Below are 10,681 nucleotides of genomic sequence, written 5' to 3'. Positions count from 1 at the left end.
ACTAAAAAGGAAACAAAAAAAGACTAAGGAATAAACAAATAATAAAAAAAAGAAACATGAATCAAGGGGAAAGGGATGTATTGCTGGTGGTGGTGGTGCAGCGTCCCGTCGGGTGACCCTGGATACAGAGCGTATGTTGAGGAGCTGGGAGGGCAAGATGCTGGCTTGTCACTGCGGCACTGACAACGCTCCCTCCCGGAGGGACGCACGTAGCCTCAGCCAGGGCAGCACTGGGCCTCTTCCGGACACCCCTTGGAGAGGGATGCCCAATAAACATGAGAACAGGGATAGAGGTTGTCACGGGTGATGCCACTGTTCCATTACCCACCGATATGACCCTCGGTGGTAAATAAGTGGAGTTGCAGACAATATTGGTGTACCTCAGGTCCCTGGGAACGGTCAGGGCCTGGAAGAACTTTGCTCGAATAACTTCAGAATAACAAAACGCACAAATGACAGTTGTTGAAGTGCAGGTATTAAACAGACTTGAGAAATAGTACCTCCACACCGTGATTCCAGACTTCAGGACAGACATGTGTGAACAACAGACTTAGGAGTACCTCCACCTAGTAATCCCAGACTTCAGGACACCTGGGTGTGACAAATGAAGAAGAGTATCTCATCCCAGCTACACGCACGCTAGGGAACCTCTCTTCTGCTTCCATTCTTCACCACACAAGGGAAGGTTGAAGGTACCCCCATGTGGTTGGCACTCTCTCTCAGGAACCCAGAAGAACAGAAGACAGAGCTTCCTTCCCACTCTCAAACACTCACATTTATAGCCTCACTCATATCACGTGACAGGACATAAATTGATACATTTACAGACAATTTCCGGGCTTTTGCAAACACTTAACCCATCACATGCTGCAGCTGTGCAATACATATAACAGAGGGACTATACAGATTTGCTCAGTGTATCAACAAAAGACATGGCCTGTATGACATTATGGAGGCGGCCAGGAAAATATGTACTGGGCCACTACGTAAAGCAGAATCAAACAGGTGGGAACTTGAAGTGCCGTGAATAAAACTAGTCCTCTGGACCTGTGATTTTTATATGCACAGATTACAATAAAAGGAGTTTTTATTCACGGCACTTCAAGTTCCCACCTGTTTGATTCTGCATTACGTATAAATACCACCGGATCGAGTGGTTAATGAAGTATATGAGTATACTCCTACATGTGAAATATATGCCGCAAGCTGAAGTGGATAAGACGAGGTGAGACTTTTTTTTGCTGCTTTACAACTGGGCCACTACAGTGGAGGTGATAGAGGGCGGGCCAAGTTGGCACTTCAAGAGGCCCACACTGAAGCAACAGCTCCATGTTCTGCAAGAGGCGAGGCAAGCTTGCCGCCATTGCTTAGAAGTGGTTTTGCCCATGTGTTACATCCCCAGCACACACAACAGGTTGTAGAGTGGATTACTCAGTCCCAGGTACACAGTGCTCATTCTGCACCAGTCGGCTATGAGCATCTCCCCTCTACTTCACCCTGTGCCAAATCCCTGTACCCTCTGAAGCAGCCCACATGGATCACTCTGAGGAGCTGTTTGATCAGTCAGTGTCATGCATGTAAATGGGACAGTCCAAACAACCAGAGGGAGAAGACCAAGACATTGAATGCACTGATGACTATTTTTCCCTTGGAAGATGAAAATGTAGGCTGGTCAGTGTGTGCGATCAGCCCTCCACAGGTAATGTGTACTCAGGAGTATGTGGAAACAGGGTTGCCAGCTCCCGGTATTTGCTGTGACATGGAGTCACTCTATGGACGATGGAGGAGAAGAAGGACAACAAAAAGGAAGATGAGGTGGAAGAGAATGAAGCATTCAATATAACATGGAGAGGCAGGGAGAGTCATCATAGCAGCTAGCAGAGGGAGGAGGCAGACATTGTGAGACAGCACCCTGCCAAGATAGCAAGTAGGGTGTCCCAGGAAAATGAAAGGACAGTGCCATCACCCTTAGCCTACTAGTTGCAGCAGCAGCAACATTAGGCCCACAGCTAGGTCTGACCACAGGACTTGTGTAGCCTGGGCATTCCTTGAAATCACAGGTGATGACAGAAGAGTGGCCATCTGTAAGATCTGCGTGAAGCGCTTAAGATGTGGCAAGAATGTAAGCAGCCTCAACACGACATGTATGAACAGCCACATGATTTCCCACCCCCCACTGCCTTGAAGAGTCCACCTGAGCCAGAGGGCAAATAGTTAGACTCATCCTGCTCCCTCTTCCGCTGCTTTTGCTCCATCTCCCTCCATCTCTCTGTTTATGGAATAGCCTTTGAACACAGAAATGCAGCTTTGTGTGGGGGTAGTAGCATGCCTACTTCAGGATTCTCCACCGCAACTGACAACTGGGCTGCTGGCTTTAAAGCCAGAAGTGGGAAACTGAAAGCACCACCACTATCACCACCAGCTTCACTGACTTTGACATCTGCCCCATATTCTAGCGTGTCCTTGGTCAGCAGCCAGCCCTCTATCCCCCAGGGAATGTAAAAACGAATACCACTCCAACCATCCACGAGTACAGAACTTGAATGCAAGTATTGCACAGCTGCTTGCAACAAAAATGCTGCCCTTCAGACAAGTGGGCACAGACGGCTTCCACAATATGATGCCCCATGCTAACTCACAGTACTAGATTCTCATCTGCCATTTTTTTGGGCTAAAAAGTCATCCCTACCCTGCTGTCAGTGGTAGAGTAGACCTGACCACTGATATGTGGTGGAGCAAGCATAACTAGGGCCATTATATATGCTTCCTAAACAATTACCCAGGGTTACATTCAGTGACAATTCGGGCTACCACCTAACTTCCTCATCAGTGACATGCCTACATGGTGGAGTTCCATGTTGCATATGTTGCAGAGGCTAAGTTTGCAGCAGAGAATGATCCCAAAGTACCAGATGGTGTATGCCATTAGCAAACGGGGCTGTGTGGACATTGGTCACTTGATGCCTGTGGAGAGATTGCAGATCAAAGATGTTTGTGCCTTTTTAGGCTAGGGTCACAAAGGGCGGATTTGTTGCGGTTTTGCTGCGGTTTTGACGCAGAAGAACTGCTTCTGCGGTAAAACCGCTTCAAAGGTTAATTTGGGCTTGCGGATTTTGCTGCGGATTTTCGTGCGGAAAAATCCGCAAGCGTTTTTTTCCGCAGCGCTTTTTTACTTTTGTCGCGTATTTGGTGTGGTTTTGGCTGCGCCCATAGCCTGGGTTCACACAGGGCGGATTTGTTGCTTATTTCCCGCGGTTGGCCGTTGCATATCCGCATTGCGGCCATTCCGTCGCGGTTGCAGTGCAATGCAGTGCGAATGTGTTTGGCCAAAATCCCGTTCTCACAGGGCGTAAAATTTTCCGCAGAGCCGCAGTGCGGATATGCAACTGCGTCGCGGTTTTGAAATATGCAGCATGTCCAATCTTTTGACGGTTCCGCAGCGTTTTTTTTTACATAGGGCCCCATGAACGCAGCTACAACCGCAATGAAAACCGCTATTGCTTGTTTTGCAGAGGTTTTCATTGCGGTTCCGCAGCAGATTGTTCGCATGAAAAAGAGGGGCAATAAAGTTTGTTCCCAGGAAGTGGTTCAGCGGCCATTTTAGCTGCTTGGCGCCATTTCAGCCAGGACTTGATGGAGACTGGAAGCAGGGAGCAGGAGCTCTGCCGGCAGAACCCCCCCCCCACAGCGGCACCAGAGCCCCCCACAGCGGCACCACAAGAGCCCTCCACAGTGGCACCAGAGCCCTCCACAGCGGGCGTGACCAGAGGCCTCCACAGCCGGACCAGGGCCCTCCACAGCGGCACCAGAGCCCTCCACAGCGGGCCCAGAGCCCTCCACAGCGGGCGGCACCAGAGCCTTCCACAGCGGGCCCAGACCCCCCCACAGCGGCACCAGAGCCCCCCACAGTGGCACAAGAGCCCTCCACAGCGGGCGTGACCAGAGGCCTCCACAGCCGGACCAGGGCCCTCCACAGCGGCACCAGAGCCCTCCACAGCGGGCCCAGAGCCCTCCACAGCGGGCGGCACCACAGCCCTCCACAGCGGGCCCAGACCCCCCCACAGCGGCACCAGAGCCCCCCACAGCGGCACCACAAGAGCCCTCCACAGTGGCACCAGAGCCCTCCACAGCGGGCGTGACCAGAGGCCTCCACAGCCGGACCAGGGTCCTCCACAGCGGCACCAGAGCCCTCCACAGCGGCACCAGAGCCCTCCACAGCGGCACCAGAGCCCCCCACAGCGGCACAAGAGCCCTCCACAGCGGGCGTGACCAGAGGCCTCCACAGCCGGACCAGGGCCCTCCACAGCGGCACCAGAGCCCTCCACAGCGGGCCCAGAGCCCTCCACAGCGGGCGGCACCACAGCCCTCCACAGCGGGCCCAGACCCCCCCACAGCGGCACCAGAGCCCCCCACAGCGGCACCACAAGAGCCCTCCACAGTGGCACCAGAGCCCTCCACAGCGGGCGTGACCAGAGGCCTCCACAGCCGGACCAGGGTCCTCCACAGCGGCACCAGAGCCCTCCACAGCGGCACCAGAGCCCTCCACAGCGGGCGGCACCACAGCCCTCCACAGCGGGCCCAGAGCCCTCCACAGCGGGCGGCACATCGGATAACGAAGGTAATGCACTACTTCGCCTATCATTGCTCTTTTGCGTCCTTTCTCTTTTGCATTGCAATGCATTTTTCCCGCCTTTTTCCTCCCTTGCTTTGCTGCACAATTTATGGCCTTTTCATCTTTTGCATTGCAATGCATTTTTCCCGCCTTTTTCCTCCCTTGCTTTGCTGCACAATTTATGGCCTTTTCATCTTTTGCATTGCAATGCATTTTTCCCGCCTTTTTCCTCCCTTGCTTTGCTGCACAATTTATGGCCTTTTCATCTTTTGCATTGCAATGCATTTTTCCCGCCTTTTTCCTCCCTTGCTTTGCTGCACAATTTATGGCCTTTTCATCTTTTGCATTGCAATGCATTTTTCCCGCCTTTTTCCTCCCTTGCTTTGCTGCACAATTTATGGCCTTTTCATCTTTTGCATTGCAATGCATTTTTCCCGCCTTTTTCCTCCCTTGCTTTGCTGCACAATTTATGGCCTTTTCATCTTTTGCATTGCAATGCATTTTTCCCGCCTTTTTCCTCCCTTGCTTCTTTCCCCTTCGGCATCTGACGCGAAGATGTGAGCCTCGTTGTTATTTTGTGCAAATTGAAATTCTGCGCCACTGGGCACTAATGTTGTGTATGTAATGAAATGCAACCATTCTCTGTTTACTCACAGGACGAAAAAGATTTTCGGTTGTCGCAAAGGATATATCGGGAGTATGGCGTGGTACCAGCGAATGGGTATAAACGTTGCCAGGATGATAACATTGGTGAGTGTAGTGTGCGCTGACACAACCATATCCACCCACTTGGAATGCTATTCAACTTTTTTTCTTCTTTCTTCCCCCCCCTTCAGGTTGAAAGTAGGCCTGAGATATGGGACCCAGCCGAGACGGGCTACAGCGACCGAGATTTAAAGGCAGACGCCTGGCTATCGGTATGCACTGGCATGTATCCCGATTGGGACTCCGGAACTGCTGCCCTCCACAGTGAAATACGTAAGTTTACACTCCTGAAACTGCTTTGTTGTTTCTTCCTTGGATGTACTCAGAACTGTACTGCATCTAACAACACTCTTTATTGCAGGTGTCGGTGGTACTGCTTGTACCCTGTTTAATTGTCCTTTTTCATTATTTGCAGTTAAAGATGTCAAGAATCGTTGGCGGTCGGTTCGGGACCGCTACAAGAAGCATGAAAAAGATTGTGAAAAAAGTGGCATGTCGCCTTCACAAAAGAAATGTCCATACCAGGAGCAACTGCGCTTCCTCCGAACTAGTCGAGTGTTGCGCGCGTAAGTGCAAATAACTCTCCTAGCTCGGGTTCGATGTGGTGTCATTTTGAGGTTCTAGGTCTCTAATGTTACTCTTGTTTCGCCAACAGATCCAGCGGGAACATTGGGGCCGCGCCTCCCACGGACACCACCGCTTCACCTGACAAAGATGGGCCGGGACAGGAGCCGTGTGACGATGAGTCCAGAGAAGGTACCCCAGCCTTGGAGGACAGCCAGCGTAGCACGCCCGATTTGAACCCCACTTCTGTTTCTCCAGAAGTGGGGGAACAAATTGTGTCGTGTGGCAATACTACTGCCCCTGCCAGCAGAGCATGTGTTAGCAGGGTGGTGACTTCCGCGCGGGCCAGCCGCAGCGTTGCGGCTGGCCCGCGTCGGAAGAATAGCAAGGCAGATGCCACCCAAGAGGCGCTGTCTTTATTACGCCGTTCTGAGACGGCCGACCAGTGGGACACAATGGGTACAGCCATTGCGTCCCGCCTTCGTGAACTCAGCTCAGAGCGGCAGTGGACAATTCCGCCAGTTCTGTACACAGTGTTAGAGATTTTCGGATCGCCAAGAGCCATTGCCGATAGCACTGCCATTATTGTGGCAATGAAAAATGCAGCCTTTCCTGTTCAACACTCAAACCGCATGCTGCCTGCACCCCAATCTTTCCCTGATCAACCGCCCAGGGTTTCTAGGACACCGGTATACCCCATGCACCATGGCTCTCCTGACACTGGCTACGGCGACACTGCCTCAGGCGGTTCCCCATCACAAGCGTCATTTCTATCACTCATGAATAGCCCTCTGCAACAGACATCGCAACAGTCCACCTCACGACTGTGCACGCCACCAAATGCATCTCAATGCATTATAGGAGAAAACTCTTTTACTTATACGACATTGGAGTAATCGCAAACGTTGAGTTTGGGATAACTGCAATGTCCTACAGCAAACCATCGGAAAGTACAGGTTCCGTGGTGCTGTTGCCGTGTCTGCCAATGCACGGATTATGCTGGTGTCCCAGAAATCCAACGGATGGTCATGGGAACGATTGGGGTTGCAAACATTGCTCACTCCCAGCTAAGATGTGCTCTGCGGCAAAAGAGGCAAGGCACACTAATTCCATTACGGCAGTGGCACGCACGTAAATTTCTTTGCGGCCTGTGCTACTGTACGAGAAGGACTGCCTTTTTTTTTTTGTTTTCAATTTAACGCTGCCTTACTGTCCTCCAAGGTTGGGGTACATCACTTCTCTTGACTCATAGTCCTTTCTTTCCCTATATTTATTTTCATGTCTGTCTGTTTCCATGCTCGCTCTATGTTTGTAACAGGAGTTCGAGCATGGAAAAAAAAAAATGGTGATGACAACAGGGCCATTCTGCGTGCCTGTTGCCATCATCATTTTCGCTTGCGGCATGACCGGCAAGTGTGGCCAGAGCTATACTGCTTGTGGATTGGCCAGTGAAGGAGAAAGTTAGTTGTATTCAAGTAGTGGTAATTGGTATGTGCGCTGAAAAAAAGTAGACGGCTCAACTAAAAGATATGTTTATTTTGCACAAAATAAAAAACCATCATTGTCTAACCAATTCCGTTTCTTTACAATGCAGATTATATGTTTTGTGCGCCGGAAAAATTTGGAGAACAATCTTTTTTGTGAAATATTAAAACATTTTATTATGAAAACTGTTTAACACAATTTTATTGAAGTTTTTAAATTAAAGGTGGAGGAGTGTCCTTTTGTGCCTTCAATAAAATACGTATTTCTCTACGCAGTTTGGTTTCCGCTTCCTTCTGGGGCTGGGCGCCGGGGGAGGGTCACACTGCAGTTAGGGCTGCACACCACCGACACAGGAGAACTGCCATGGCACGGTGCCTTCGTGACTAAGGAAATAGTCAGTGAAGAGTTCGCATACCTGCACTGCAGTAGCAGGCGTCCTACCTCCCCCCCAGTTGATGACCGTGTCAAAGGCAGGATCAAGTTCTTCGACATCTACCTCTGGGCGATAGTCCCGGAGGTAGTTGTGAAGAACACAACATGCCTTGACAAGGTCATCAACTGTGTTAGGGTCTACTAACAGTGTAGTCCCTAGAACTCTCCACTGACTCACCATAATCCCGAAGGCACACTCAACCACACGACGTGCCCGGCTCAGCCTATAATTAAAAATCCTTTTCCGGGCATTCAGTCCTCTCCGCGGGTATGGGCGCAACAGGTTTGGCATCAACGGGAAAGCCTCATCCGATACCATCACAAAGGGGACTGTATGTGTGGTTCCCGGGAAAGGTTGTGGGGCTGGGAGCGTGACGCCATCTCGGAGAATTTGCATCCCAATCTGTGATGTTCGCAGCACCCGAGAATCCCCAGTGCTGCCATAGGCGCCGACGTCGATGCAAACAAATTTGCTATGTGCATCAGCCACGGCCATCAGGACAATTGAAAAAAATTCTTTGTAATTGAAGAATTTGGAGCCTGAGTGGGCTGGCTGAAGCACACGCACATGTTTGCCGTCGACGGCGCCTATGCAGTTAGGAAATTTGGCAACATCTTGAAAGCCTGCTGCAACACGTTGCCAAGTGTCCTCGGTAGGTGAAGGCATCACGATGGGCTGCAACTTCTGCCAGATGGCGCTGCATGTGCACCTCACAATTTTGGTGATGGTTGATTTACCAACACGAAATTGGAGATGCAGGGATGCATAGCTCTCTCCTGTGGCCAAGAAGCTGAAAAGAAGCAGAGAAGAGAAAAAAAAAATTAGTACACAATGAAGACTTGCATTACATCAACACTTCTATGTATGCAGTATTCAGATATTGTTCTCAACACGAAATAGATCGGAGAACGCAGAAGAATTCGTGTGAAGGAAATAAGATTTGCAATTGAAAGGTATACATGGGATGTGGGGGGGGGGGGGGGCGTGAAATTCTCACTATCCATTCCACACATGGTTCAGATTTCCATTCTCCCCATCCCAAACAAAAGGGGAGGGAGAATGAGAAAATGAAAACATGTTCCTGCTACACTCAGAAAGGTAACTTGGTCCCGTTCACTGCCGGTGCACAACAAAGGTTGCCCAAGTTTGCTGGTCTGGTAAGTTCAACAATGTAGCTTCTGACAATGTCAATGAAGTCAACCAGCCACAAGATGATGCTGTTCTAATGCCACGCACGGGCAAATAAAGACCCACCCGTCCCGGTGAGATCGGGGTAGCCGTGCAGGTGTCATGATGGGCGTGGTGCTAATAACAGGGGTGCTTGATAGCCCAGCTGTGAAAAAGCAGTGTGACGTAATGCTATAGCATTACGTCCTACTACCGCAGCAATCAGTGCATAAAAAAAGGTACCGCGCAAAAATCACAGAACCAAAAAAAAAAAAAAGGAAAAACAAAAAAAAAAAAATAACTACAGTGACACAATAAGAAATGTAACTTACCGAAGGGTGATGAGCAGCCTTTCTTCTGCAGTGATCGCCTTCCTCATCTGCGTGTCCTGGTAGGTCAGATCCCGGCGCACCAGCTCCAGAAGGCGGTCAAAGGCCTCCAGAGGCAGGCGACAAAATGAGACGAACTTCTCAGGATGGCTGCAGAGAGAAAGAGAACGGGAGAGCGGGCTAAAATTAATAACAATTCAGAGTGCAACATCAAACCTATTCCCATGCAACACTTCACTTACTTTTTAAGATCGTGGTAGAGGCTCGCAAAATGGCCCTTCGTCCCCCTCTCGGTTAGTAGGGGATGAACCCAGAAACGTCTCTGACGCCGGGAAGCACGATCAGTCTGAAGAAGAATAAGCACATGAATTTTTAAAGCACATTAACATGAATTAAAGCACATGAAGTTAAAGCACATGACTGCAATTACACTCTAGTCCGCAGTGCATAAACAAACAACAAGGAAACTAAGCACACAATGACCACAAATCGCTCACCTTTTCAGATTGTTCTCTATCCATCATAAGCACAAATGTAATCAGTCTGCGTCGGTATGCGCGGCTCAGACGGACTGTTGCTCGGTCCATGTCTGCAGAGAAAATGGCCACAAATACAAAGCTCTTCCTACCCTATGCAGAAATGGGTGGGATCGATGACCTCACAGGAAACAGTTTTTTTAAGAATCTGCACCTAGTAAAATACGCAGGCAAATCTGCAAGAAAAACCGCGCCTCTCCAAAAATAACCGCTGCGTTTTTTTCCGCAACAAAGGGCCTGCGGATTTACCGGCGGCAGAACCGCAGATAAATACGCGGTCAAAAACGCGTCTTAATTGGGCCATTGCATGCGGATTTGCCGCAGAAACGGAAAGGTTGCGGCAAATCCGCAGCGGCAAAACCGCGAACTTTCAGCAACAAATCCGCCCTGTGTGAATCCAGCCATAGAGGTCTATGGACAAAAAAGCGCTGCGGAAACAACCAAAGAATGAACATGCTGCATCTTTTAAAACCGCGACGCAGTTGCATTTCCGCACTGCGGCTGTGGGGAAAAAATCCGTCCTGTGAGAACAGCTTTTTGGCAAATCTCATTTGTGCTGCATTGCACTGCAAACACAGCGGTTTTGCCGCAGTGCGGATATGCAACGGCAATCCGCGGCATAACCGCGGCGAATCCGCCCTGTGTGACCCCAGCCTTAGCCTGCTTTGAGCAAGTGAGCAAAATGCTCACTCATGATGACACACTGATCAGTATGATCATCCTCCTTGTCTGCCTGCTGAAGTATAGATGGGGAAGAACAAAAGAAGGAAGAAATGGAGGGGGATAATATAGGTCCAGAGACAGAGGAGGGGACCATGCAATGTTCCTTTAATCCATCACTATCCCCAGC

The 10,681-nt window shown here is 50.1% G+C and overlaps 2 protein-coding genes across 2 annotated transcripts; one reads left to right on the top strand and one right to left on the bottom strand.

Moving 5' to 3' along the window:
- Positions 1–4,566: 4,566 nt before the first annotated feature.
- On the top strand, positions 4,567–6,777 carry LOC136628809 (uncharacterized). Its single transcript, XM_066604903.1, has 5 exons — positions 4,567–4,618; positions 5,269–5,362; positions 5,449–5,590; positions 5,733–5,883; positions 5,973–6,777. The coding sequence occupies exons 2-5, from the start codon at positions 5,312–5,314 to the stop codon at positions 6,775–6,777; spliced, it is 1,149 nt and encodes a 382-aa protein (XP_066461000.1). The 5' UTR covers positions 4,567–4,618; positions 5,269–5,311.
- Positions 6,778–6,948: 171 nt separating this feature from the next.
- Positions 6,949–10,198, bottom strand: LOC136628808 (uncharacterized). Its single transcript, XM_066604902.1, has 5 exons — positions 9,793–10,198; positions 9,538–9,641; positions 9,299–9,445; positions 8,220–8,589; positions 6,949–6,960 (listed from the first exon to the last, which is right to left on the bottom strand). The coding sequence occupies exons 1-5, from the start codon at positions 9,880–9,882 to the stop codon at positions 6,949–6,951; spliced, it is 723 nt and encodes a 240-aa protein (XP_066460999.1). The 5' UTR covers positions 9,883–10,198.
- Between the last annotated feature and the right edge of the window lie 483 nt (positions 10,199–10,681).

This window comes from Eleutherodactylus coqui, chromosome 5 (genome assembly GCF_035609145.1).
Source record: "Eleutherodactylus coqui strain aEleCoq1 chromosome 5, aEleCoq1.hap1, whole genome shotgun sequence".
Classification (NCBI taxonomy): Eukaryota; Metazoa; Chordata; class Amphibia; order Anura; family Eleutherodactylidae; genus Eleutherodactylus; species Eleutherodactylus coqui.
The sequence above is the reverse complement of the archived record's forward strand: the minus strand, read 5'-3'. Positions and strand labels throughout refer to the sequence as shown.

Excerpts from the sequence above, each read along its gene's own strand:
- LOC136628808 (XM_066604902.1), bottom strand. The coding sequence starts at position 9,882 with ATGGACCGAGCAACAGTCCGTCTGAGCCGCGCATACCGACGCAGACTG. Across the intron at positions 9,642-9,792 it reads ATAGAGAACAATCTGAAAAG|ACTGATCGTGCTTCCCGGCG; the intron begins GTGAGCGATTTG and ends ATTCTTCTTCAG. Across the intron at positions 8,590-9,298 it reads AGGCTGCTCATCACCCTTCG|CTTCTTGGCCACAGGAGAGA; the intron begins GTAAGTTACATT and ends GCTTCTTTTCAG.
- LOC136628809 (XM_066604903.1), top strand. The coding sequence starts at position 5,312 with ATGGCGTGGTACCAGCGAATGGGTATAAACGTTGCCAGGATGATAACA. Across the intron at positions 5,363-5,448 it reads TTGCCAGGATGATAACATTG|GTTGAAAGTAGGCCTGAGAT; the intron begins GTGAGTGTAGTG and ends CCCCCCCTTCAG. Across the intron at positions 5,591-5,732 it reads TGCCCTCCACAGTGAAATAC|TTAAAGATGTCAAGAATCGT; the intron begins GTAAGTTTACAC and ends CATTATTTGCAG.